The sequence below is a fragment of the Lissotriton helveticus genome, chromosome 1_1 (assembly GCF_964261635.1).
Source record: "Lissotriton helveticus chromosome 1_1, aLisHel1.1, whole genome shotgun sequence".
NCBI classification, from domain to species: Eukaryota; Metazoa; Chordata; class Amphibia; order Caudata; family Salamandridae; genus Lissotriton; species Lissotriton helveticus.
Window position 1 is genome coordinate 1,702,459,709 of NC_136057.1, and position 24,493 is coordinate 1,702,484,201.

General features: G+C 43.7%; 1 protein-coding gene and 1 long non-coding RNA gene across 4 annotated transcripts in view; both read left to right on the forward strand.

Annotated features, from left to right (window-relative positions):
• Window positions 1–24,493, forward strand: part of LOC144774021 (uncharacterized) — a 538,416-nt gene that overhangs the window by 160,891 nt on the left and 353,032 nt on the right. The gene's annotated exons all lie outside the window — the stretch shown is intronic.
• On the forward strand, window positions 728–23,517 carry ZBTB39 (zinc finger and BTB domain containing 39). Of its 3 annotated transcripts, none has more exons than XM_078689011.1 (2): window positions 728–835; window positions 14,991–23,517. In XM_078689011.1, exon 2 carries the CDS (start codon window positions 15,107–15,109, stop codon window positions 17,204–17,206), a length of 2,100 nt encoding a protein of 699 aa, XP_078545137.1. In that variant the 5' UTR covers window positions 728–835; window positions 14,991–15,106; the 3' UTR covers window positions 17,207–23,517. The 3 variants fall into 3 exon arrangements, with proteins under 3 accessions (XP_078545137.1, XP_078545135.1, XP_078545138.1); XM_078689009.1 differs by having other exon boundaries at window positions 734–900; XM_078689012.1 differs by having other exon boundaries at window positions 788–896.

Here is a 24,493-nt window from a genome sequence, read left to right on the forward strand (position 1 = left end):
GGTTTACAGCTGCAGCGTTAATTCCCCAACCTTTAAACCGACTGTGCTGCTTGAAAGAGGCGATGAATCACAGCAGGCAACTCTAAATAAGTTGTGTCCCTGGTGTGAGGAGAGGGCCCGTTCAAAACGTCAGCCTGCTGCACAACGAAGTGATTAAAGTGCACGCTCATCCGACCAACGTAAAAGAAAAAATAAAGTGTCCGGAAAACGGGACAGCCCTTGAGAAACAGAATGTCTGGGACATCTGGTCACCCTCAGCATGAGTCACTGGTCCGAGCACTCATGACGTGGGGGCAACCAAAACAGCATTCCGGACTGTCATACTTGGAGAGACAGAGATAGGTCCAACCAGCCTTCACTCTTCACCTTCTCGCTTCTCCACCTTCTCTCGTACATCTCTTTCTTCCAAAAAACAACAGCCAGCCAACTCTGGCCTGTCAGGAGCGAGACAGACTGCCTTCGCCTGGTCCATGACCGACTCACCTCAAGTGCTACACACTTTAAAAGGTTACACCCCAATGTAGAGTGAAAGAAAGCTTGGGCTGAAGCATATGCGGACTTCACAGCCAATCAGCACGTCGCAATTCTGTGTAGCGAATTTGGATTGGGCGCGGCGCCACTTGTGTTCCAATCCTAGGCCACGTTACAGGTTAGCAATACCTCGCACTCTCGTAACATGTTGATCTGTGGGATAGGCTGGTCTACGACCCGGAAGTGCTAACATTATGGCCAAATGACATCCGTTAGAAGATGAACAACGGACGAGGAACATTAGGCTAAATTCACGGCGGTCCTTGTAACTAGCGGACCATACCTCCGAAGAAGGGCCAAAGTGGTAAGGATGGATGGCTTGGAGATTCGAGGATGGAGAACTATGGACAGCTAAAAGAAGAGATGTAGGTAATTAGGGAGAAGCGTACAGGAATGTGGTGGGTTATACGGGAGGATGGATGCTTAGGGACAGAAAAGGACTTTAGGTGAACATTCGTGTGTAAAGTCATGAAGAAAGCCGGGAGACATTAATGGAATTTGGGGCAGGGATAAAGCAGGCATGGGGGTAGGAGGTGGGCAAAGGAGGAGAAAGACTGTGGCAAGAGGGTTAGTTAGCTCTAGAGGGAAGCCTAGTTGTAATTAGGGTTTGGGCCGGGAGGGGGATGGGCAGGAAGTTATATGAAGGGACTCATAAATATTTTGTGCGTGTGGAGATTAAGCCTGGGCTTAATTCGCATAGTTACATTTGGAGTAATTACCCCAAATGTCCCTAAAGAAGTTACGCATAAATGTATAATATAATCAAATATTGAATTTGGGATTTTGCACTAATTTATAGCACAAAAGGCATCCTCGCATCTGTTTTTTGCTTTTAAAAACTGGCGCAATCGTGCTTGACGTGAACAGCAGCCACTCTTGTTAGGTTCATTCACATTCATCCTGTGCTCCCTCAATACGATTTTCACCCGATTGACGACTGAATTTCATTGCCTGACGTAATCTCAGGTATTTCCCTTAACAATCGTAATCCGAAAATTTGGAAATAAATTAGGATTATGCTAGTGTAAATGAGATTTCGCCTGGGTCTAGTGGAAACCTTACATTATTGTGAAGAGTGAACTGTGATTTGCGAAGCTTAAATTTGGAGGCTTCTTTCATAAGGCCATCCTGTAAAGCAGTCCTCTAGCCTTTTTAAAAAATTATAGTTGTAATAATGTCGAGCCTATTGAATATGGTTACTGTGTGCCACCTCACGGAGTTAGCCTTGGTTGCTTGCCATTCTTGACCTTGCGGAACTAAGTTTATAAAATGAAGAGCTTGACTAGCCAGCTACTGAAACACCAATAGTACATTACAGTATCTGCCAAGAGACCAGCTCCAATCCGGTTGCTAATGATATTAAAAAAACTTTACTGGATCTCTTGGGGGGACCTCTCTACTAGATAAGGGCCAAGCGGCAAATTTTAGCCATGGAACGGAGTCTTGCCATCCAAACCCAGTTTTACAATTTTGCTTAACTATACTTGTAATAAACATTATAATGAAAAAGTTAAGTAGGGCTTCCGGAGCAATGATGTTCTGTGGAAATGATAGTCCCTTGGCCTGTCACCTTAAAGGTATCGGACAACCCTGTGGTGTCAGCTCTGTCCTTGATGTTCATCCGGGACTGAGCTGGGGACAATATAGATGTTTCCAGCAGCCTGGCACTCTTGGGGCATTAATAAGTGCGTTTATAAGAAGCCTAGTCTAGTAAGCATGGCATGTATGTTTAATGTTACATGTTATCATTGTTACCCTGACTCTGATTAAGTAGGATCTGGAGACAGTATATCACAGGGCCTCTACATTTAAGTCCTGACGAAAGCCTCTGACCCATATTGGCCTAACCACAAAAGGCTTAAGCATGTTTACTGAATAAGTGAGGTGTAATAATACGTTACACTTTACTTTGACATACACGAATTACCTGATTTTAGCTTGACCAGAGGCCCCGGAATAAAAGGATAGCTTGGTGACCTCTAGGTATTTTTATCCATACTATAGTAGACCCCGTCTAGAGTTACATATTAAAAGTGCTTCTTGAAACATAGTAGAGCCCATCCTGGTTTAGAAGGACCAGGATGAGACCCGATGATAAACCACAACGCCGATTATGGGGCGTGAGGGTCAACAAAAACAACACTGGATTGCTTAGGCCAGTATTGTTACCCAATCAGTTATTTGACTGATACCACATGGTTGTAGGATAGTGCTTTCTGAAACATAGTAGAGCCCATCCTGGTTTAGAAGGACCAGGATAAGACCAAATGATAAACCAAAACACCAATATGGTGTGTGAGGGTCAACAAAAACAACACTGGATTGCATAAGCCAGTATTGCTACCCAATCAGTTATTTGACTGATACCACATGGTTGTAGGATACAACCAATCTATAGATTGGGAGAAGGTATCCTATATCTCTCCAAAAATGTCTCACCACATTCCTGAATAATTAAGCATCTTTGTATATTTTTGCGATACAATTCAAAGGCCGTGCCATCAGATCCATCCAAACTTGGTTGTTGTTTAGTGAGGAGGCTGGATCATGTGGAATTAGGGCAACGTTTTAAATTCAGGTTTACTCGCATGGTGGCCAAATAGATTTCAATAGCTTTCAATAATTGATACCGCCTCTAGAGATTTGGCAGACTGATGCATATTTAGGCTTGAACTCTTCCCCCAGAATAAGCTGGAAAGGCAATTTAGTATACCACCCGCCTGGACCTTAAAAAAAAGTTTCATCAATGCTTACTCGAAATATTAGCCCCATGTACTAGCGTCGCAACAGTTTCTCTTGTTGAGAGAATTCGATAATCATGGGAAAGAGTCCCTTAACTTAGAGACAATCCAAGTATATGCTATTTAGCAACACTTGGACTATACCAACAAGTTTTTTGTTTTGTTTTTTTTGTAGTTCAACTGTTTATTGCATCGTTCATACAGTACACCGCTTTTGCGCCTACAACTCTGGGGCCGGCAGCATGTAAATTGTGGCGATAATGAGGTATAAACGGATTGACACAGCCTCGTTACCGGAGGCCCGGTGGCGTTAGGTATTAATATTTGTAATGTACTATGTACCGTGTGCAAAACATATCAGAAATGGTAATACAGTAGAACCTTTTTGAAGATTTTCATGCATAAACATACTTGAAATTTAGTTAGATTTTTCCCCAAAAGAAACACAAAAATCAAAAGAAGTATCTAAATGCAATATAAAATAACGTCTCATAAGGTGTCACTCTAGTCACAATCCTTAATAGTACAATCGTACAAACATACTCCCAAGTACACGGCCTAGGTAGGGTTAAAGGTCTACAGTGGGGGGACATATCCACCTCAAGCACTCTAGGCAACATTACCACCCAGCTTTCCCATTCGCGTACGCACAGAACGCAATTCCCCATTTCGGCAAGGCGCCCGGCCAAAAAGGGTGGGGGGCGGGGAGATCCTATAAAGTGCGCATTTATCAAATGATGAACATTTGGGTTTCCTCACAGCCCTCAACCAACACCCTCCGGGGCCATCTCAGGTGTAGGGGTGTGTTGACTATTACCCATGGTACCTGCTAAATATTCGCGGTACGGGCCCCAAATGTCGACCGGTCTGGATGCGGCAGGGACCATGTCTGAGTATTCGGTACTGTTGAGATTGCAGTGTGCCATACTCCGGAGCCAGGAGCTGTGAAGTGGGGGTCGTCGGTCGCACCATCTCAGTGCAACCTCTCGTTTGGCTAACAGAAAACCCATTGCCGCCAGTCTGCGCGTGGACTTTGGAAATTCAGCTACATATCCCAGGAGAGCGATCTCCGGAATTGGGGTCAGGGTTAAGTGGAGCATTGAACTAAGTGTGCTGTGTACTTGGGACCAATAGTCATGCAACCTAGGGCAGGTCCATGCAAGGTGAGCGAAATCTGCGAATGGGCCGCCGCATTTGGGACAGGTGTGCGGCCTTGATGGGTCTATCCTGTGGAGCCGCGCTGGAGTGAAATACAGCCTACGCAGAAACTTAAAATGTAAGAGTTTGTGTTTGGCATTGATAGAAACGTTTTTTGTTGCGCTACAGCACCATTGCCATTGATCATCCGAGATGGCGTATCCCAAGTCTGCCTCCCAGGCAGCACGGACCACCTGATCTCGAGAGGGGAGGAGGCCGCAGCACATCCGATACAACTTAGAGACCAGGTGTGTGCCCGACGGGTGTTGTATGATAAAAGAGAGGGGTGTCATCTCCTGGGGGGGGGGGGAGGGGGACGAGGCGAAGGAAGCGCGCAGCAAAGATCGCAGTCTGGTAAGTACAAAAGAGTCCATGAACGTTCTCTCCGCAAAACGATGATCCTCAGTTAGCGTGAAGGCATGACCTTCCGGGAATAAATCCCCAATCGTAGTTATATGGAACTTGGTCAACATGTGTCGCACCACAGTCTCTCCGGTTACCGGGAGCCAAGAGGCGTTTGGCAACAGGAGGGCCTGGGAATACAGCTGTGGAAGGCCCACCAAGCGGCCCAGTCTCCCCCACGCCCAGCACGTCGCCGAGACCGTTTGGATATCTTTCGGATCTCTCGGGAAGCCCGACTGGAGTGTGGTAGATAGTAAACCCGGCAGCACCAAATCGGCCTCTGGTTTCAGGATTCTGGCGTCAGGGTGGAACCACGGGTATGCGTAGGAGCACTGCGCCACCAGAAAATCGAGATAAAAGTCAGGGCCGCCCAGCCCCCCCCCCCCGTTCATATCGGAGCGTTAACACGTGCCAAGTCACATGCGGGGTCTTGTTGCCCCATACCAATTTCAGGAGTGAAGAGCGGAGCTGCGTGAAGAAACTTTGGTGAGGGGAATAGGAATGTTGTTGAACAGGTAGAGAAACCGTGGCAGTACTATCATTTTAATGATAGCGACGCGGCCGGCCATGGACAATGGGAGTCTATTCCATCGTTCAACCTGCCCCTCCAGGGCTGTCAGCGCAACACACCGTAATTTAGCCTGACGATGGATTCCGTATCCAAGTGTATATGGATGCCTAAGTATCTCACGGAATCCCGGCACCACGCAAGAGGGAAGGAATTAGGCCATTCGACAGTACTGGGCGTAAGCGGGGATATGACCGACTTGTGCCAGTTAATACGCAGGCCCGAGTATTTGCCAAATCGGGTGATTTCCAAGAGTAATGGTTCCAAGTTGGTTTGGGGTTGTCGAACATATAGGATGGTGTCATCCGCATATAGCGAGATCAGTAGTGGACCGGTGCGAAACTGGAGGCCGCGGTGTAAATGCCTTTCCTGGAAATGACGGACCAATGGGTCCATTGCCAGAATATACAGCAGCGGGGACAGTGGGCAGCCCTGTCTCGTGCCGCGCGCCATTCGGAACTGGGCCGTTAGTGTACCATTTAAGCGCAGACGAGCGACGGGGAGAGTATATAATAATTCCACTGTGTTGACCAAGCATTCCGGTATTCCCATGCGGCGCATTACAGACATTTAGAAAAGGCCACTCCAAGGAGTCAAACGCCTTCTCGGCATCTAAGAGAATCGCTGCCGCCGGTGTATCTGGGTCTACCCGGTGTAGGACAGAGAATAGAGTGCGGAGGTTGAGGGATGTGGAGCGGTGTGGGATAAAGCCCGACTGGGCAGGAGAAACTATGGACTCCATCAGGAGCGAGAGGCGAATGGCGAGAACTTTCGCCAAAATCTTGTAATCAAGATTTAGTAGGGACAGTGGGCGGTAAGATTCACAGAGCGTAGTGTCTTTGCCCGGCTTAGGTAATAGCACGATGACCGCCTCCCGTAAAGTGGGGGGCAGACACCCAGTTTCAAGTGCCTCGGCATACATTTCCACCAAATGGGGAATCAGCAGATCCTTGAAAGCCTTGTAGAAGTCGTCTGAAAACCCATCCAGCCCAGGGGTCGATGAGCTCTTCATGGAGTCAATGGCCTCTTCTACACTATCCGACGTTATGGGATCCGCCAAAAAATGAATCATCCATTTATCTAAATACACCATTGCAATCTCATTCAGATAATCTCCTCGCTCCGTAGCGTCGCCCGTCAATGTGGAGGTGTATAGTTTGGTGTAATAGGATAGAAAAGCGTCGCAGATCTCAGGCGTGGTGCGTAATGTGCCTCCCGTTGACCCTCTAAGTTCAGTGATGTATAAAGAGGAGTGAGGGGGACGGAGTAGTTGTGCTAATAGCCTGCCGGGTCTGTCACCCTCCCCATATTGTCTGGCCGTGTATGACCTGGCCAAAAATCGGAGCTCTCAGTCTGCTTCTTCCCTAAACTCCACCAATAGTTGTAAGCGCCTGCGCTCTCTCTCCTCTGTGTGCTGTTGAAGCTGTGCCATGTCCAGCGCCGCTATGTCGCGCTCTAAGCGAGAGAGGGCAGCCCGCACTTCGCGCAGCATTCCCGTGTGTTTAGCGATGCTCACCCCCCTGATGGTTGCTTTAAAGCCCTCCCATAGGACAGCCCATGTGTCCACCGTGCCCGTGTTCAACTCGAAATAGTCGACTATGGCCTCCCTGATCCCCTCTGTGAAGGCTGGATCCATTAAAGCCCTCCCAGGAAAGTGCCACTTCCTTTCATAGCCCCCCTCCCACGGCATCCTCAATCGAAGCACAATTGGAGAATGATCTGATAGCGTGCGCGGCAATGTAAGTAGGTCCGTTACCCAACCACCTCCGGGGATATCAGCCAGTAATCGATTCTGGTCCAAGTGTCATGAAACCCAGAGTAGTGGGAGTAAGCCGGTGTGGCAGTGTGTAACAACGCCTCAATGTTTACCAGGGAGAAGTGTGCGCAGATGTCACGTAGGACTGGGCGCGAATGGGGTCTCTCGTCCGGGGTGGTTGCCGTGCTGTCTCTTGACGGATCGAGAAGTAGATTAAAATCACCACCCATCAGTAGTAGGCCTGGGTCCGAGTTCAATAAATGTACCTGCAGATCATTGAAAAACGTGGGAGTGTCAGTATTTGGGCCATATATCCCAACAAGCGTGGTTCTGTGCCCCATTAAGGTACCCGTGACGATGACGTATCTGCCATCCTTGTCGATGACAGTGTGATGTAGTGCAAATGGCAGACGTTTGTGTATGTAAATCGCCACCCCCCTAGAGTACCTATTGTAGTTAGCAAAGAAGCGATGTGTGCCCCAGCTTCTGGCCACCCTAGTGGCGGAGTCGGTGGTCAAATGAGTCTCCTGCAGGAAGACAATGTCTATTTTATGTCTGGCAATGTAGTTCAACACTTGTTTACACTTTCTATCGTTGTTCAATCCCCTAACATTCCAGGTCATCATTGACAATTCCGAGGGGCCCAATTGCAATCCTAAGGTGGCCATGGGAGCAAAGTAGGGCTAAATGACCTATAGCATGAGCAGTTTAGTACCAAGACTGTATTGGCAAAGATTTTTGGACACCTGCAGACAAAACAAAACCCCGTTCCCACCCTCCACCCAACCTCTTACCAAACCCAAAGAGGGACTATACCAACAAGTTAATGGAACAACTCATATCGCAGGTCATACTCTGGACCTAATTTTTACTTGCATCTTACCATTGACTTGTGAACCGCCCAAACATTTACTCTGGACAGACTACTCACTCGTCTGCTTTCAGATTCCTAATCACAATGTGACGGGAAAAATGAACACACGTTATAAAAATATGTCTAGACCGTGGTAGAAAATTACCCCAGACTCGGTGTCTTAGGAGCTGAAGCTCAGATGATGTAAACGTAGCTCAAGCACTTTCTGACTACAATAGAGCTCTGAATTCTAATTTTGAAAAAATAGCCCTTCTCAAACCTTATTACTATCTGCTACATAGACCCCACACGCCTTGACACTCGACAGAACTAAAAATAGAGAATGCCTCTTGTAAGAGATTAGAAAGATGGTGGCGTCAGACTAATCATCTAACCGACAAGGAGGCTTATAGACTATCCTTAAACCTGTACCATTGCAACATCAAGAAAGCTCGTAAACTGTTTATAGCAAACTAAATCACAGAGGCTAAAAAATCCTCCAAAGCCCTCTTTAAAGTGTTTAATATGTTTAGAAATCCTGATGCATTCTCGTAAGAAATAACTACTTCACAATCACTTTGTGACGTCTTAGCTAACCACTTTGAAGACCAAATCAAAATGATTTTTCAGAATTTCTCCTGTCCACTTCATCAGGCCTGTAAAGAGCTTGATTTTTCTGCACTTCCCCCAAACTGTGCTACCAGCCTAAGAACATTTGAATGTTTTTCACCAGAGACAATTCAAAAATGTGTTGTCTCCGCTACGTCAGGATCATGGCAGACCTCTCATATGAGCTTGCCCCCTCAATCTGTTCCTTATTTAGTTTATCTATCGATACAGGTAAAATTCCTTCGGACTGGAAGGCAGCTCAGGTCAGACTAATTTAGAAAAGGCCACCTTGGCACTGAACAATCTTGTCACCTATAAACCCATCTCGCTGCTCCCGTTACTGGGAAAGCTATTATAGAAACACATGCATAAACAACTTATAGAATATCTGGAGGCTAATAGAATCTTGGATTCATCACAGTCTGGCTTCAGATCAACACACACCACATAGACCGCTCTGGTAGCGGTCACTGACCATATCACATACCATCAGTGCTGATGCTGCTGGACTTGTCTGCAGCATTTGATACTGTATCCCATCCTAGGGTACTTGGTAGACTGCAAGAGATTGGTATCCATGTAACAGCATTACAGTGGCTTTATGACTTTCTTTCCAACAGTACCCAAATGGTTATTCTGGGTCCCTATAAGTCTCGTACCATGACTCTGGCCAGAGGGGTACCACAGGGCTCATGCCTCGGCCCTACACTTTTTTGGTCTCGCCTACCGAGCGTGCATGCTTTGCATAGGAGGAGACCTCTTGGAATCGATCAGCTTTTTTGTCCAAAAACGTGCACGATTTGCATTGCTTTCTATTGCAACGCGTGCACGTTTGGTGTTTCCCTGGTGGAGGAGGTTTGACGACATCTGTTTGTAATTATCTTGCAAACAGATGGTGCCCCTGCTCGCTCCCGCAAGGTAAACGCTGTGTTTTCTGTAAACAGCGGCATTCCTCGCTTTCACTTTTGCCGTTGCGTGTCTAAATTGCTCTGAACTGCCGATGGACTTTAACTTGAGGGGCCGCGCTAGTCTTTCAGCACTTGTTTTTTTTAATTCCAGCTCTGAGAGTAACCATATTACCACCACCATAGTGAACGTTAATATGAACTCCGACTCCAATGTTTACACTGCAACATTTCAGCAGCAGAAAAAAATGTCCCTCCTGCGCCTTCCTAAAACGCAGAAACATTTAACTTTCTAGCAGGTTTCCCTGAGACCACCAACTCTGCTGAATTAACAGTAAATTCCTGAAGCGAGCCCGAGTGGCTTTGTAACATGACCCTTCTCTTGCCCGGGCATGCAAGGGGGGGCTCAGGGATGCAGACCCTCGCGGGAGGGCCGCCTGGTGAAGACTTTACACAACTCAACATTGCTCAGCAGTCTCACGAAGACTAGTGCTGTTCTGTACAAGTGCTACCACCATCTACGAAGAGAAGGGCGCCAGAAAGATGGACGTTCACATCACTCGACTCGGTAACAAACACACCTGCTAGACAGTCGAGTAAATCACGGGCTTGCGCCGGATGCTGCAGCCGACAACTAGACAGGGAACTAAAACGAGGCTGATCACCTTATCAATTTCCACATCGAGACAGCACCATGTCAACAGTCGACCCTAGGTGCCCAAGTGGACAATAGCTTGCATCCGCTCACCCATCCCCACCCAATACAATTCGTATTTATTCTACAAGTGGGCAATGTCTCAATGTGTGCCATTACAAACCAACCGTAACGTGCCAAAGAGAGCATATGTAAAATGAAGTCAGTTAAATTTCAAGCAGTGCTTAGTCAAATCACCCCTACTTCACTCACATCCCCATGCAAACATTTCTATTTTCAAAAAGAGCACTCGGAACAGATTAGAAAGAAAGGCATTTTCATCCAATGGAATCATTTGGATACCTCAAATGCTTTTATGACCTCGTGTTTTGAGATTGTAAACACATTTAACAACTGAAATGCAGAACTCCTTTATATTAGGGCTTACTTGCACTGAAATCCGAATCCACACAATGGGTACAAGTACAGTGTTTAATGACTTAGGTGCCCTCCAGCACTTTGGGGCTAGGGGGGGCAAACACATGTCAGAAGCAGGGGCAGAGCATGAAATAAGGTATCACCTCCTCTCTTCTGTGACTGCGAGGTGCCTGAATAAGGCCTCAGAGCTACTTTAGAAGGTGTAACGCTCAGCGGTCGGTCTCCTATACAGGACATCTGGGTTTCGCTCTGGGTAACAGGTCGATTGTGACGAAACTTCATCCTCCACTAAAGGACTCATGCGTGGACCAGATAATGGCACAAGGGCCCATTACTTTCGTAAAGGAAGCTCCCAATTACAGGCATGGCAATGTCTGCCAGAGACTCCCAAGTGCAACCAGGGAAGCGTCCACCAGCCCAAAGGCAGACTACAGCACGTTACCTTCAGTGGGACGAGCAAGACACCTCTTGACTACCCGGCTCACCTTTGGACTCGACTTCAACGCTGTATTACTGCCTTGTGCATGGGAAGGCTTAAATGACCAAGCAGGCTAGGCCATGTTTAATGACGACCATGCTCCTGGCCTCGTGATTTCATCATTACAGGCAAGCTAAAGCAGAGAGAGCGTTGTACTCTCAGCTGACAATAGTCACCAGCTACGTAAAATATTGCTAATGTCATTTAAACACAATCCCCAAAAACCGAAAGACTCCAAAGACGTCCACCTAAGATACACCGGTATGATTGCCCTTCATTTTGTACACAAAGCTGTCTCTCTGCTTTTGAAGGGCTGTTTATGCAAATCAAATCGAATTGCCAGGAAATGCCCCTTGTTAAACAATTGTTTACTCGGATCAGTATAATCCTGCCTGACTTAAGCAAAACAACGCCCTAATTATGCAGGCTTTACTCCAGCTCTCCCAGAATCCCACGTGTTTCCGAAAGGGAAAGGCAGACTGCCCTGTAAACACCGCGTAGTGAACCCCAGGCAAACGAGCAGGCATGTCTGCAGCACATGCTCACTGAAACCCGCAAACAAACCTCCCATGATTTTGAGGCTAGCTGTTTGGAATTTCCCATTGTGTTCACTGTGTATAATTAAGCCAACAAACCGTGAAAGCAAGAAAGAAAAGCAAGCATTGGTATAGCCAATAGGTCTCGTCTTTGAGACCTTATAAGTGTTTAACCATGCAACCGTTAATGTTGGTGCACCAAGGATATTGTGCTGCATAAGTAAATACTTATAAGGTCCCAAAAGCGAGACCTATTGGCTATGCCAATGCTTGTTTAACTGTTATGTTGCCCCCTTGCCAAAATTATCAGAGCCTTTGGCTTTGGTATTATATCATATGCAGACGATGCACATCTACTAATGTCCTTAGACAAAAATCTGGTTAAAATTAGAGAATCTTTTTCTGCGAGGATGAATGCAATTGCTACCTGGATGACTGAACATTTTCTCCAGTTAAATGCACCAAAAACTGAGATTATGCTGTTTGGGAAGGCCCAACAGCTCTGGAAGCCTGATTGGTGGCCCCCAGAACTTGGATTGGCCCCTTCACCTAAGCTAGTGGTTAAAAAGGTGTGAGTCCGGATAGATCAATCTCTTACCATGAACGAACAAGTTTTGGCCACCATAAGCTCCTGCTTCCACATGATGCATTTGTTGAGAAGAGCCTTTTATTTATTACCACTTACAGCAAGGAAAACAACAGCAAGGAAAACAACAGTCCAGGCACTGGTTATCAGCCTTCTGGACTATGGTAATGCACTCTTGCCCTCAGCTAACAAGACTTTGCTATATAAACCTCAGGTGGTACATAACGAATCTGCACGTCTCATCTGCAAACTTCCTTCTGGAGCTGCATCCTCCCCTTTTTTAAATAAGGATCATGTATGCAATTGATATTACCGCAGGCAAGAGAGTACCCAGCCTTAACATCCATCCAACAAAATGTGTTCAAGTGAGAAAGTTATGTCCTTTGGCGCAAGCAGTAGCGCTTTGGAGTCTTCGGAGGATATTTTTAATTATACTGAAAAGACACTTAAAAAAAAAAATTCAAAACCAAAAATAGTACCATTCAGGGGTAGGAAAAAAGCTATACCTTTTACCTGGGAACTAGGAGGAATAACAGGAGAAATAGCATCTACTTACATCTATTTAGGGAGAGTTTCTCTCAGTCCACTAGTACTGCCTCGCACTTTCAGCGTACTGAACAAAAGACAGCATCTTATGTAAGTGCTATAAAAAAGTTTTATCTCTACCGGGAGGCGACATATTTCGGCTCTCCTTGAAGTTTATCGAACAAAGATCACCCCGATTCTAACATATGGCTTAGAGTATATTCCAATAAACCATTTTGGTTTTTTTAAATCTCAGGGAGGGAAAACTCTTTCCCATTGTTACGACGCCAAGCCACTCCCGTTCAGGAACTTCGACTGGAATTAGGGGTAGTGAGTGCATACGCAAGAGCTAAGGCAAACCTTGTCAGATGGGAATATAACATTCTACATGAACCTGACGGTACATTAAGAGCAATTTTACATCAGGAAACTTTAAGCCTGATCCAGGAGTATATACTTTAGAACAAAATTTAGAGTTCATTCCGAGAGCCTTTTACAAAGCTGGTCTCCAGAACTCTTGTAGTTTTTTTGAAAAAATCAACCCCCGAGACTGACCTTCGAAATGGATAAACTTTATTGTCAGCAGTTATCGCATTACAAGCTTGCGTTAGCTAGTGTGGAGTATAAAGTGATCCCAAAATATTTGAATTTTACTTTGGACCACAAGGTTAGGCGTTGCATTCTGATGTTAAGGCTGAGGATACTCTTGCTAAAAGATGTAACAAAAAAGTGGGGCGGTAACTTTAATAAAACAGGCCAATGTGATTTGTTTAATGGAGGAATCCAAGACTTGGCACATGTTTTGTTTGTCTGTCCAAATAGCAGTTTGGTTGAGGCACTTTCACGATTTTTAAAATCTATTTGTATAAAATATAATCTTTTTAGAAATACGGATCTGATTGAGATCATGAGAACCCTTCCTAATGAATTTGACTGCTACAAAGTTTTAAACTTTTTTTAAAGTGTTACTCCAGCTACTTTAGAGTTATATAAGCTAAGAACAATAATCAATTTTGCTTATAAAGAATGTTAAGGTATATTGTAATACAATGGGATTGTAAACTTGTATATATTATTTTACTATATTGTGGCTCTCAGATGAGGTCTATATTATCAATACATTTTAGTAAATTACATTTCAATTTGGAGTCTGGTCTACTGTACAAAAGGGTATGACTTTTGAGCAAATTAAACTCTTCCTGTGCCCCTGTCCCCTAATCTACTAATATTCAGGAACTTCAAAACGGTTTTAGTATTAAGTTCTGTCTTTGCTTTTATATTGTAATTAAATTAAGTGTCTGAAAGTGTGCAAAGTCCAGCACATTGTAGTGTTGGGAAATAGATTCAAAAGATAACTGAGGTCATACAGTTGTAGTTTCCTTTTTCCGATACCACAAAATTAGTCAAACCCATTGCTTAGCACTATGGTCTCAGGCTAGGCTTCCAGGGACTGACTGATAATTCAGCTAGGTCCTTTATTGCTTTACAGACTCTAGACAGTGCCATTTTTTCCCAGCTCCTCCCAATGGTTTATGGTCACTTCGCAGTAGGAGTTTGCATTCCTCTTCATTAGTGTTGTGCAGTACGTCTGTGCTGTCGCAGTTGTTACAGCCATCCTGTAAAGAAACAACGGTCACGAAAAGGTACCTCTGCACATCTCATGAAGTAAACCGCATTTAGGGAGTAACAAGCCCAGTTGGGCTCCCTGCCAGGACACACAAAGCTTTCTGCCCAGCTGCTGCAGTTATCATATCTTCCTGCTTCTATGCCTTTCTTTGCTGTGTCTTCTGTGACTGACTGAAATAGGGACATTTGGTATCCACTGCTATGGGGCATAGAACAGAGCCCCACAGCAGTAGCACATTAGGAAAACAGCACTGGAGGCCACCTCTAGTGGCCACGTGCAGTACAATAGATACCAAGGTGCAGAAAAGGATATAGCACAGGGTCTTGGGAGGGAGATTTTGTGAAAAGGAGCTGGAGCTGGGGCTGGAAGAAGGTGGTGGTTTAGGAAGATGCCTTGTGGTAAAAGTAGAGCAGAGGGTTAGTGACTGGGAAAGTATTAGTGGGAGGAGTTCTCAGCTTGAGACTTAAAAGTTAACATAGGATTAGTTGAGCGGTGTCCTAGCAACCAGGAATACAGCAAGTAGAATATTGGTGAGCAAACTTGTAATCGTACAGTGCACAATTCTTTTTACAGGTTTTAAATTGTGTTTTTTTCCCCTCTACAGAATATCTCATTGGAAGGACTGATGGAAAGAAGTCTGTTCTGGGAGCCTATGAGCAAACTAACAATTTGTTTTCACTCTTAACTTTTAAGAAAAAGACCCATAGCAGAAAAGCTAAGATGGGTATGAGGATCAAACTGCACAGCACAGATCACCCCAACAATCTGTTAAAAGAACTCAACAAATGCAGACTTTCAGAGAATATGTGTGATGTGACCATAGTTGTTGGGCAGCGTTCATTTGCTGCACACCGGGCAGTGTTGGCTTGTGCTGCAGCCTATTTCCACAACCTCTTCATGGACTCTGGTGCCAGCACCTATGTGGTGGACTTCATCACCCCAACCAACTTCGAAAAAGTCCTCAGCTTTGTCTACACTGCAGAGCTCTTTACCGATCTCATCAACGTCGGTGTCATCTATGATGCAGCTGAAAAGCTGGGAATGGCAGATCTCTTGCGCGCTTGCCATGCCACCTTCCCAGACCTAGAAGTCTCTCCAGTTGTTAAGCAGTCTGCCACGTCGAGTGATGGACATAATAGTAACTCTGTGGACCTCAACCATTCTGTAGGTGATCCTCGTTGTAGCAGTTCAGACAGGAGCTATGTCTCGCCTGGAGAAACAGCTGGTTGCTACAAAGGGGACGATAGAAATCCAGCCTGTGAACCTAGCCAGAGTATTGCGGTTCCATTTCCGGTCCCCCCAAAGATAGAAGAGGAGGACGAAGAGGAGGCTTTGGAGCATTTTCCCTCACCTCCCCCTTTGGCATCTCAGTCCAACATCACAAACACTAATCTGGGGCTTCCGACAAGCACAACCTCTTGCCAGCCCTATAAGATCCAGAGCAATGGGGATTACAGTAAGAATTGTTTCTTTGCTACTGGCTCAGCATTGGGCTATTCCACTGGTGGCAATTCCTGTTCAGGGAACACAGAGCACCTACCTGATAGGGGGTTTCGACAGATGGATGATCTTCAGTTGGAAGAGCTGGAGGAGGAAGATCTGCAATTCGAAGATGTTGCGGAAGGCTTGGGCCCACCAGAGGATGTCATTGAGCTCAGTGATGCAAGTGAAGATGAAGTAAGCATTGGCCATGGAGGACGTAAAGCCATGCCCTGCCAGGTGTGCAAGAAGGTGCTAGAACCCAACCTACAGCTTATCCGGCATCATGCCCGGGAGCACATCGACCTGCAGACCGGCAACTGCAAGGTATGTAAGACTCACTTTCAGGATCATGCATCACGGGTCACTCACGTGCTCTCACATGTTGGTATCTTCCTCTTCTCCTGCGACATGTGTGAGACCAAATTCTTCACCCAGTGGCAGTTGACGCTACACCGCAGGGATGGGATATCTGCCAATAATGTGATTGTTCATCCCAGTGACCCACTGCCAGGTGAGATCAATTCTTTTGGTGGTGGACCAGGATCACAGCTAGCCTGCAACATATGCCGGAAGACATTGGTCAGGGATTTTCACACTGTGCGAAGTCACATTCTTGAACATGTGAACCTGAAAGGCCTAACATGTGGGCTGTGCGACCAGCGCCATCCAAACCCATGCAGCCTAATGTGGCATGCCCTATCCCACATGGGCCTTAGCATTTTTTCCTGTTCAGTCTGCGCCAACAGCTTTGTGGACAGGCACTTACTGGAGAAGCACCTGGCCGTCCACCAGGGCACAGACAGCCCTGTGTTCCGGTGCCACCTCTGTGGCCAAAGCTTTGATTCAGATGCCGCTTGCCGCCATCACATCAACCAGCACCGAAGTGGCATGGGGGATGACCATCGGCAGGGCTTTGTTGAGCAGCATGGCATTCTAAAGCGTAAGGTCCCTGAGGAGTTTCTGACCGATGATGCCTCTCTGCAGGCACAGACTGGACACAGTAAGTACAGCTGTAAAGTCTGCGGCAAGAAGTTTTCCCACACCAGCGAGTTCAACTACCACCGGCGTATTCACACTGGGGAAAAGCCCTACCAGTGCAAGGTGTGCCAAAAGTTCTTCCGTGGCCGCTCAACCATCAAATGCCACCTCAAGACTCACTCTGGCGCCCTCATGTATCGCTGCACAGTTTGTGGGCATTACAGTTCCACCTTAAATCTCATGAGCAAACACATTGGTGTTCACAGAGGCAACTTGCCTTTGGATTTTACTATTGAACAAACATTCATGTATGTTATTCACTCCAAAGAAGGGGAAAAACCCGCAGACAGCGGACTTTGAGCCCGAAATTTACACTGTTTTTCTATTTTAATGTAACTTTATTTAGCCTTTTAAATTTTAATCCTTGGGCGTTCTGTCGTAGTTTCCTAGATATAGGAATATAATGTTGTACCAAATGAACCAGTCATTGCAAAGTCTGTGGCAAGTATGTCGGCAGCCACTGTCGCTGTAGGCCACTTTCAAGAAACCTTGATGCCTGCAATGTATCTCAAGACTTTTTCCAGTCACTCATTTGACATAAGGCATTTTTTACTTTGCAGTGCATTCAGTCGCAGTGGTGTGCGTTCTTAATGTGACTAGGGCTGGATAATCATGTTTGTTGTCACTGCCCATATAATAACCCCTACCTCCACCAGTTCTTTGTTTTCAGGCTGAGGTGGTGCAGTCTTGTGTTCTGTGTACACTGGCTTCAGATTTTTAGTCCTCGTCCAATTTGTCCCATATTGTGATGTAATTTGAAACCAATCACCTTCAACTGCCAAATGTAATTTGACATTTGGAAAACAATTATCATGTTTTAGTCGCTGAATAGAGGTTTCTTTATCATTAGTTACTGAAAAGGCATGTGTAGTGACCAAAAGAAAGGACAGGTCCGTTTTAAGGTGATGCATACTTTCCAAAACTTCTCTGATGGGAATTGGAGCTTTTTCTTACCTTTGTCAGATTTGATACATTAAAATCCTGCTTCTTTTGAGTATATGAAGTATTTAATATGGGCATCTGTTTGTAGGACAGCAGCTCATGCGTGTAAAGCAAGCTGTGGGAATGTTGATACGGTTATCTAATCTTCAGTAAAGCTTCTTCACATCACACTGGAACACTTCAACTTGTAAAGAAATTAAAAAAGACACTACCGTCATTTTTAAAGTGTTGCTCGCTGCCCTAGGGACTTTTTAGCCTGCCAGGAACAAGAAGCGAAATGTCTGTTGATTCTGGCTTTATTTATTTAATTTATTACGCAACTTCCCAGTTTTGGTCTGTCTTTAGAGAAGAAAAACACTTGTTGGTGAACATGGATTCCACCTCCCTCAAATTGGCCTGGCCCATTCTCGAGCCTCTTATGAAGCCAGTCCATCACCAGCCTTTTAGCTACGTGCAACAATCTGGGAATTTGTGTGCTGTTAAAAATCCTTACACAGTTATGAAGTATACGTTTTTAAAACAGTATGCGTGTTCCACCCGTTTATGAAGGAAAAAGCTGGAAGGGAATTAGTTCATTAGCTGGTGTCCTCAAAGTTGTCTTACACTTGGCATGGTTTTCATCTGGAAATATAGTTCTGGGTGCAACGCCTGCCTGAAAAAAGGGGTTTAAAATGTGCAGCTTTTATCAGGCTAGTTAATCCTTCTGGCCTCGCAAACGTAGTGAATAGATGCTATTTAAATAGGCTTTTTCAGAAAGGGCTTATACACTGGGCTGTATGGTAAAAAGAGCGCAGAAGTTTTGAAACATTGAAACTCAGCCAAGTAGATTGAATGTTAACTTTGGACACGTTCTTTTGTGAGACTTGTTTGTGCTAGAAATGATACACCGTGTTGGGATATGGAGGAGGAACGTTAAACACCCCCTCACTCATTTGCCTCCAGTAAAATGCTGCTTTTTTTTTTAGATTACGGAAAAGAGGAATGAGAAAACAAAATCTCGATCTATCTCATCTGGTACATCATTAAAGAGAATGGTGCCATCAGTTGTTTCTCTTGGCTTTTACTAGTCTAGTTCTAAACAGTTTTAAATAATAGGTGTCTTTCCTTTTAAAATCATCTGTGTAAGAGTGTCCGCAGAAACTTGACTTGGCTCCCAGGTGCCTGCTGATCGTGGATGCAAGCTGCCAAGACTTTGGAGGAGGTTTGATGCAGCATGTGAAAGTGTGGGGACAATGGTGCTAACCAGAACACTGTAGTTTCATTAAATACAAAATATTGATCTGTAGCTTTACATGAGTGACGTATTGGAATTTCCTCATGCGCTGATGAAAAAATAGGGTTTTCTCATTCGCTGGTGGAAAATGAGGCCATGATCAGCATTATTTCAGGAACATTTGGATCTTGCTTTTGACCATGTACATTTAATGAATAGGTGCAGTTAAATGGTTTTTAAAACCTAAAAATATAGGAATTCTTTTCTGACCATTTTGTTTTCTAAAGGATTTTTTTACTGTAAGTAGGTCTGATATTTTCCACGTGGTTTATTTATATTAATATTAGTATTGTGGCAGAATGACAGAAGCCCCATGACTATCCTCGCCTTAAAATAAAGTGCCCCATTAGGCCTAAACCTCCTTCCCTCTTTTCTGCCTTCTGGATCTTTCAACTTGTGGGGTCTTATTCTTAATTTACATTTTTAATGCAAGGAACGTCTACTTAGTTGACTTGTGCCATCCATTGGCACATGGTGTCAGGCTGCACCTGATCTTGTTTTGGAAAAAGAGATCACTAATTAACCTTTGCCCACGCCCTTTTGAAGCGCCATTTTAGTAAATAAATAAAGAATGCCATCACATTCGAAATGTTTCTCTTGCTATTCTAAATGCATTTTAAGATTCTTTCTGCTTGTGGTAATGCAGTTTAAAAAAAATAAGTAATTTCTGCTTTTTAACTTCTCACCGGGGTAACATTTTTACACTTAAGCTTGACCTCTTAATAATTAGTTAGTGAGAATGTAATGTTTAATACGCTGTACACCACCTTTTTTCAAAGGCTAGCTATGACTTAAAAGTACAAGACTGATGGGGATGAGATGTGGGCTAGTGGTTAAATTGTTAACCGTGAAACCCAGAGTTCAAACATGGCAGCTTCCCTTGCTGACTCTGGGCTGCATACCTCGTTCTCCTTTTTTTCTTTATATGCCAAAATTGAAGGCACTTATAAGTGGCTAAGCATTGGCTTTGGTAATTATATAAAATGGCTGTATACAAGTGCCAGCTGGACTGGGTGGCAGCCATTTTTCCTGTGGATATAGTAAAAAAAAAAACAATCCAGAACACACTAAATCCTTTACCCCTTCTGTAGCCTCTCGCCTACTTACAAAAATGAGAAGTGATATATCAGTGACCCTAACTGGCCACTAAACATCCTGGACGCTGTCCTTTTTCTCCCCCCTAAGTTATTCTCTAGCTTAAACGTGTTAGTTTTTAAAGGGTAATATAAATTCAGGGAAGCTAGGATACCTGAAAAGAAATGCTTTTAAATATGTGCATTTCCTCTTTGTCTCCGCGTATACACTCTTTATTTGTATTTTATTGGTAGGAAACGGATTTATATTTTCAAGGCTAAGCAGTCCTTGGTAAGACCATTTTGCAAATTAATTAGGTTAAGAAAAGTGAAATTGTTCTCATAATAATGTGACAGCAACTACATTTGAAACATTAGGGCTTTTCCTTGTTTTGATTGGGTAAGACCTACATTTGAGGGTAATGCTCGAACTTCCCTCAAGAAGGCAGGGCAAGGAGTCCTGCATATAATTTATAAACCCAATCAATGTCTTTATGACCTATATGGTCATGTTGCCATGAAAGAACTGAATCACTGTATCCATGCTCCTAGTGGGTTGGAAATATACCATATTATTCCAGTCTGACCTTTTGATATTGGACTCTGGTGGCATGGAGGTCAATTTAATCAATGTTTCCTGTTAAGAAATTGGTATTCTTGCCTCATGTATGGCTTCACATTCGGCAAAACTGTTAAAAAAAAATACGAGCTGTGCAATGCTTCTATTCAGCTTGGTCTGCAGGCTGTGGAGTTTCTTAAAAGTAAGTTGGAAATCTGATTTGTTTTTTGGGAGAGTTGATGTGGAGAGTTTATTTGCAATATTGACTGGTACAGTTCCTCTTGTTCACTGATGGAGTATCTCTTAATTTTATGTTGCATTGTGATAACACCAACTCAAGGGAACAAAGATTTTATCCTTATTTCAGGTGTTAATTTGAAGGCAATAATTCCACACAGTTTACCAACAAAGCAGATGTTTCATCAAGGCAGGACCACCGCTCAGACTAGAAGTGTTGGTATAACGTGTATGTGTTTGCTATCCAGTTCTCTGTTCAGGCTAGACCTTTGTATGTTTCACTATGTGGACTTGTCATTGATTTCTACTGGGTGGATATCTTGGAGGCAGGCTTTCTTAAATTTGCATTGGGATCATTTCTCTTAGTGTCTGATTTCTGGGCATTGGTACCCTTCAAAAATGTAAGTTTGAATGATTATAGTAAACAAATGCTAATGGATTGATACCAGGTGTAAGGGAAATGGAGATGAAGCGCAGTGCTCTTCTGACTTTCTTTCCACTCCTACATAAATATATTCTTAGAAGTAGAACATCTGTATACGGGGGTTCTTGATTGGTTCTTTTCTTTGTATCCTAAAAACATTTGCATTGCTTTTCAGGCAGGCAAAAATCTATTTTAAAAAAGGTTCATTTTTTAGATGAGTTTTTTTTTTGTTCTCGTGAAACCTACTAATCCGAAGGTTTACTGTCTTATTGAATCACCTCTTCAGTCCATATCCTACATTTTTGGTGGGATGCTGTGAATGAACCTGACCGAAAGATGCGGCTTCTGGTGAACACGCCCTGTATTTTTTAGTTCTTGTTGAACGAATATTAGATTTATATTTGAGAGTAAATTGTTCATGGTCCTTGATCTTGAACCCGAACCATTTATTTGTGTCATCTGTTTGTGCATAATAAACTCCGGCACAGGTAATCACAAACTGGCGCAGCACCCATACCATGCTTTTCAATTCTGCTAGATGAGTTTAGAAAGCAGCTTTTTCTTTTGCCCCTCTATTGGTACTGGGCTCAGTGAAACTGTAATCCAAGAGGTTTTTTAAATGGTGTTGATTTTTCTATTTTGTTAAGAAACAAACCTTGTGAAGTCCTCCTTTCCCACTTACAAAAGATTGCAGAAATTTAGCCCCTTGAAAGCCTTAAGTATTGTACATCTAAATCCTTTTTTTGCTACAAGAAATACTAATGATCAGGTAGATGTTTGCCCATGGGCGATCGTGTCTAACTGTTCATTTTCTATAGATTGAAGGACTCTGATCTTAGTCCTCTGTTCCCCCCGCCCGCCCCTTCCCTAGAGAAAGATGAACATTTTGTTTTAAAGTAAAACACTAATATAGAAATGAAAGCTAGCCAAGGAGTGTTGCAAGTGACGCAACAAGACTGTTCTGTAATAGCCGAATTCTGTGTTTTTGTATACTGTAACTGTAATGAAGGATGAGATGAATTTTGCCTGTGCAGAGATAACCTTGACAAAGCGATTTAAATTCTTCCTTTCCCTGAACTGGTCCGAAAACAAGTTTGCTAAATGTATGTTTTTACAGGCTGGCACTTATTAATGACATTGAAGGTCTGGCGTTTCCATCAGACGGTACTGTGTAGAGACATCATTATGTTAATTTGCAGATGTCTTTTGTGCCCCTTTGTACAAAAGGCAAGGGCATGCTGCACCCTTGTGCTTTCTCCACATCACCTCCTTCAATCCTTTTGCTTTATCACAATGTGATCTGGCTTAGAAAATATTCGTTCTTAAACCCCTGCTTCTCACACTGCAGCTCTGGGCACTTATTTGGGAAAACAATCACTCTTATCTGCTCCCTTTGCTGGGAATTAATAAACTGCGCTATAGGCAGGCGAATAAAAAAGATGTTGAGTGGGGGTTGCAGGGGAATGCAGTGTGTGTATAATTGTATTATTAATGGCAACATCATTACTTTGTGCCAGCCTGTAACACTTTTTTCATGCTTGTTGCCAATTGAGTACAATATGGTAGTTATCTTTTTGTTTGTGTGTAAATGTATAAAAAGTTGATTGCATACTAGCACTTTCTCTGGCACAATTGAGCCATTGTTTCCACTTCATCAGAGCTGTATGTGGTCAGACAAATGTCAATCTGTCATGAGATTGGGAGTGTGTTTGACAAATATGCAGCACCCCATATCCTCTGTAGGGTGATGCAGTAAAAAAAAGATTGATTTAGTGTGAGGAGATTATGCAGAATCTTATTTTGAGATCCAAAAGGAGTTGAGTCTAGCATTTCCTGTTCATTCACGTGTAGTCTAAAATGACAATGACCAAGACTGTTTCTATATTTTATTTGTTTTTACAGTTAAATATTTGAACCAAAACTGCATCCACTAATTCACAAGTGTGGCTAGAAACAAGCTGTTCGAGTTCTGTATAAAAATGTCAATTACTTTTAATGGGGATTGAAGGATGCCTTATTCTCAGACAAGTGTCCTTTTGATAACTTGTTTGCCAAGATGTTGAATGTTCTAGTATGATTAGTAAATTAACCCAGATTGCAAAACATGCAAAGTTGATAGTATTTCTTCTGCTTTCACGGTGTTCTCAAATTGTGAGACTTTTTAACAAAGGTTCTAAAAAAAGCTATGTGCAAAATTTCTCGTGGCATGTATTTCACTCTGAGTGAAAGAACACATGTAAAAATTGTTTGCATCCTAAATCTTAGAAAATTCAGTTGTTTCTTCTGCCTGAAGCCTCTCTAAAATTGTCAAGCTGATCTCTGCATGGGCTCTCTAGAGTTGTTTCTCTGTATTTGTCCCTGTTAACAAACCTGTTTCTCTTTGGAAGTTCCACTGAGGGATTTAATGTACATTGTTTATTTTTTACATGAAAAATGTGTCTTATTTTATTCTTTTATTTCTTATTAAAGGTAATTTTGTACCTACAGAAGACCTGAAAATCCAGCGTTGCATGACAGAGGGTGGAGGTGGAGTTCAGGGGCATGTGGGAGGAGGTGGCAGACGTAAATTGTACTCCCATCTTTATCTTTGACCCTCTCTATTGGGCTCATCAGTGCCGAAGATTGAAAAAAAATCCGATCTACTTTCCTCATCATTATTGATATCCAGCCCAGTAAAAACTGACCAATAATTTGGGATTTCAAAATATAAACCGTGCCTTTGCTGCCTTTTGGAAGGGGAAGAAGCATGCCCATAATGATGAATTGCTTTTGCTGAGTGTATGGATGAACCGAAGGCCTTAGATATGCTTAATGTGGCACAACTATTACCACTTGGTAATGTTGAATTGGAAAAGGTACATTTCTTTTATAGGTTAAGTACGCAAAGGTTAGTCTGTGTTAAGCATGAATCTTGAGCAAGCTAGGAAGCAGCAGGCACAACCCTCTTTTTATTTGGTTGGGCAGGGCATGCGGTATTAGAGTATAGACTTGAAGCTCAGCCCATATTGTTAATTGGCTTGTGTCATTGTCCTTTGTAAATGCTGGATTCTGATTTGTTAATAGGCTTGTAACCTCCCAT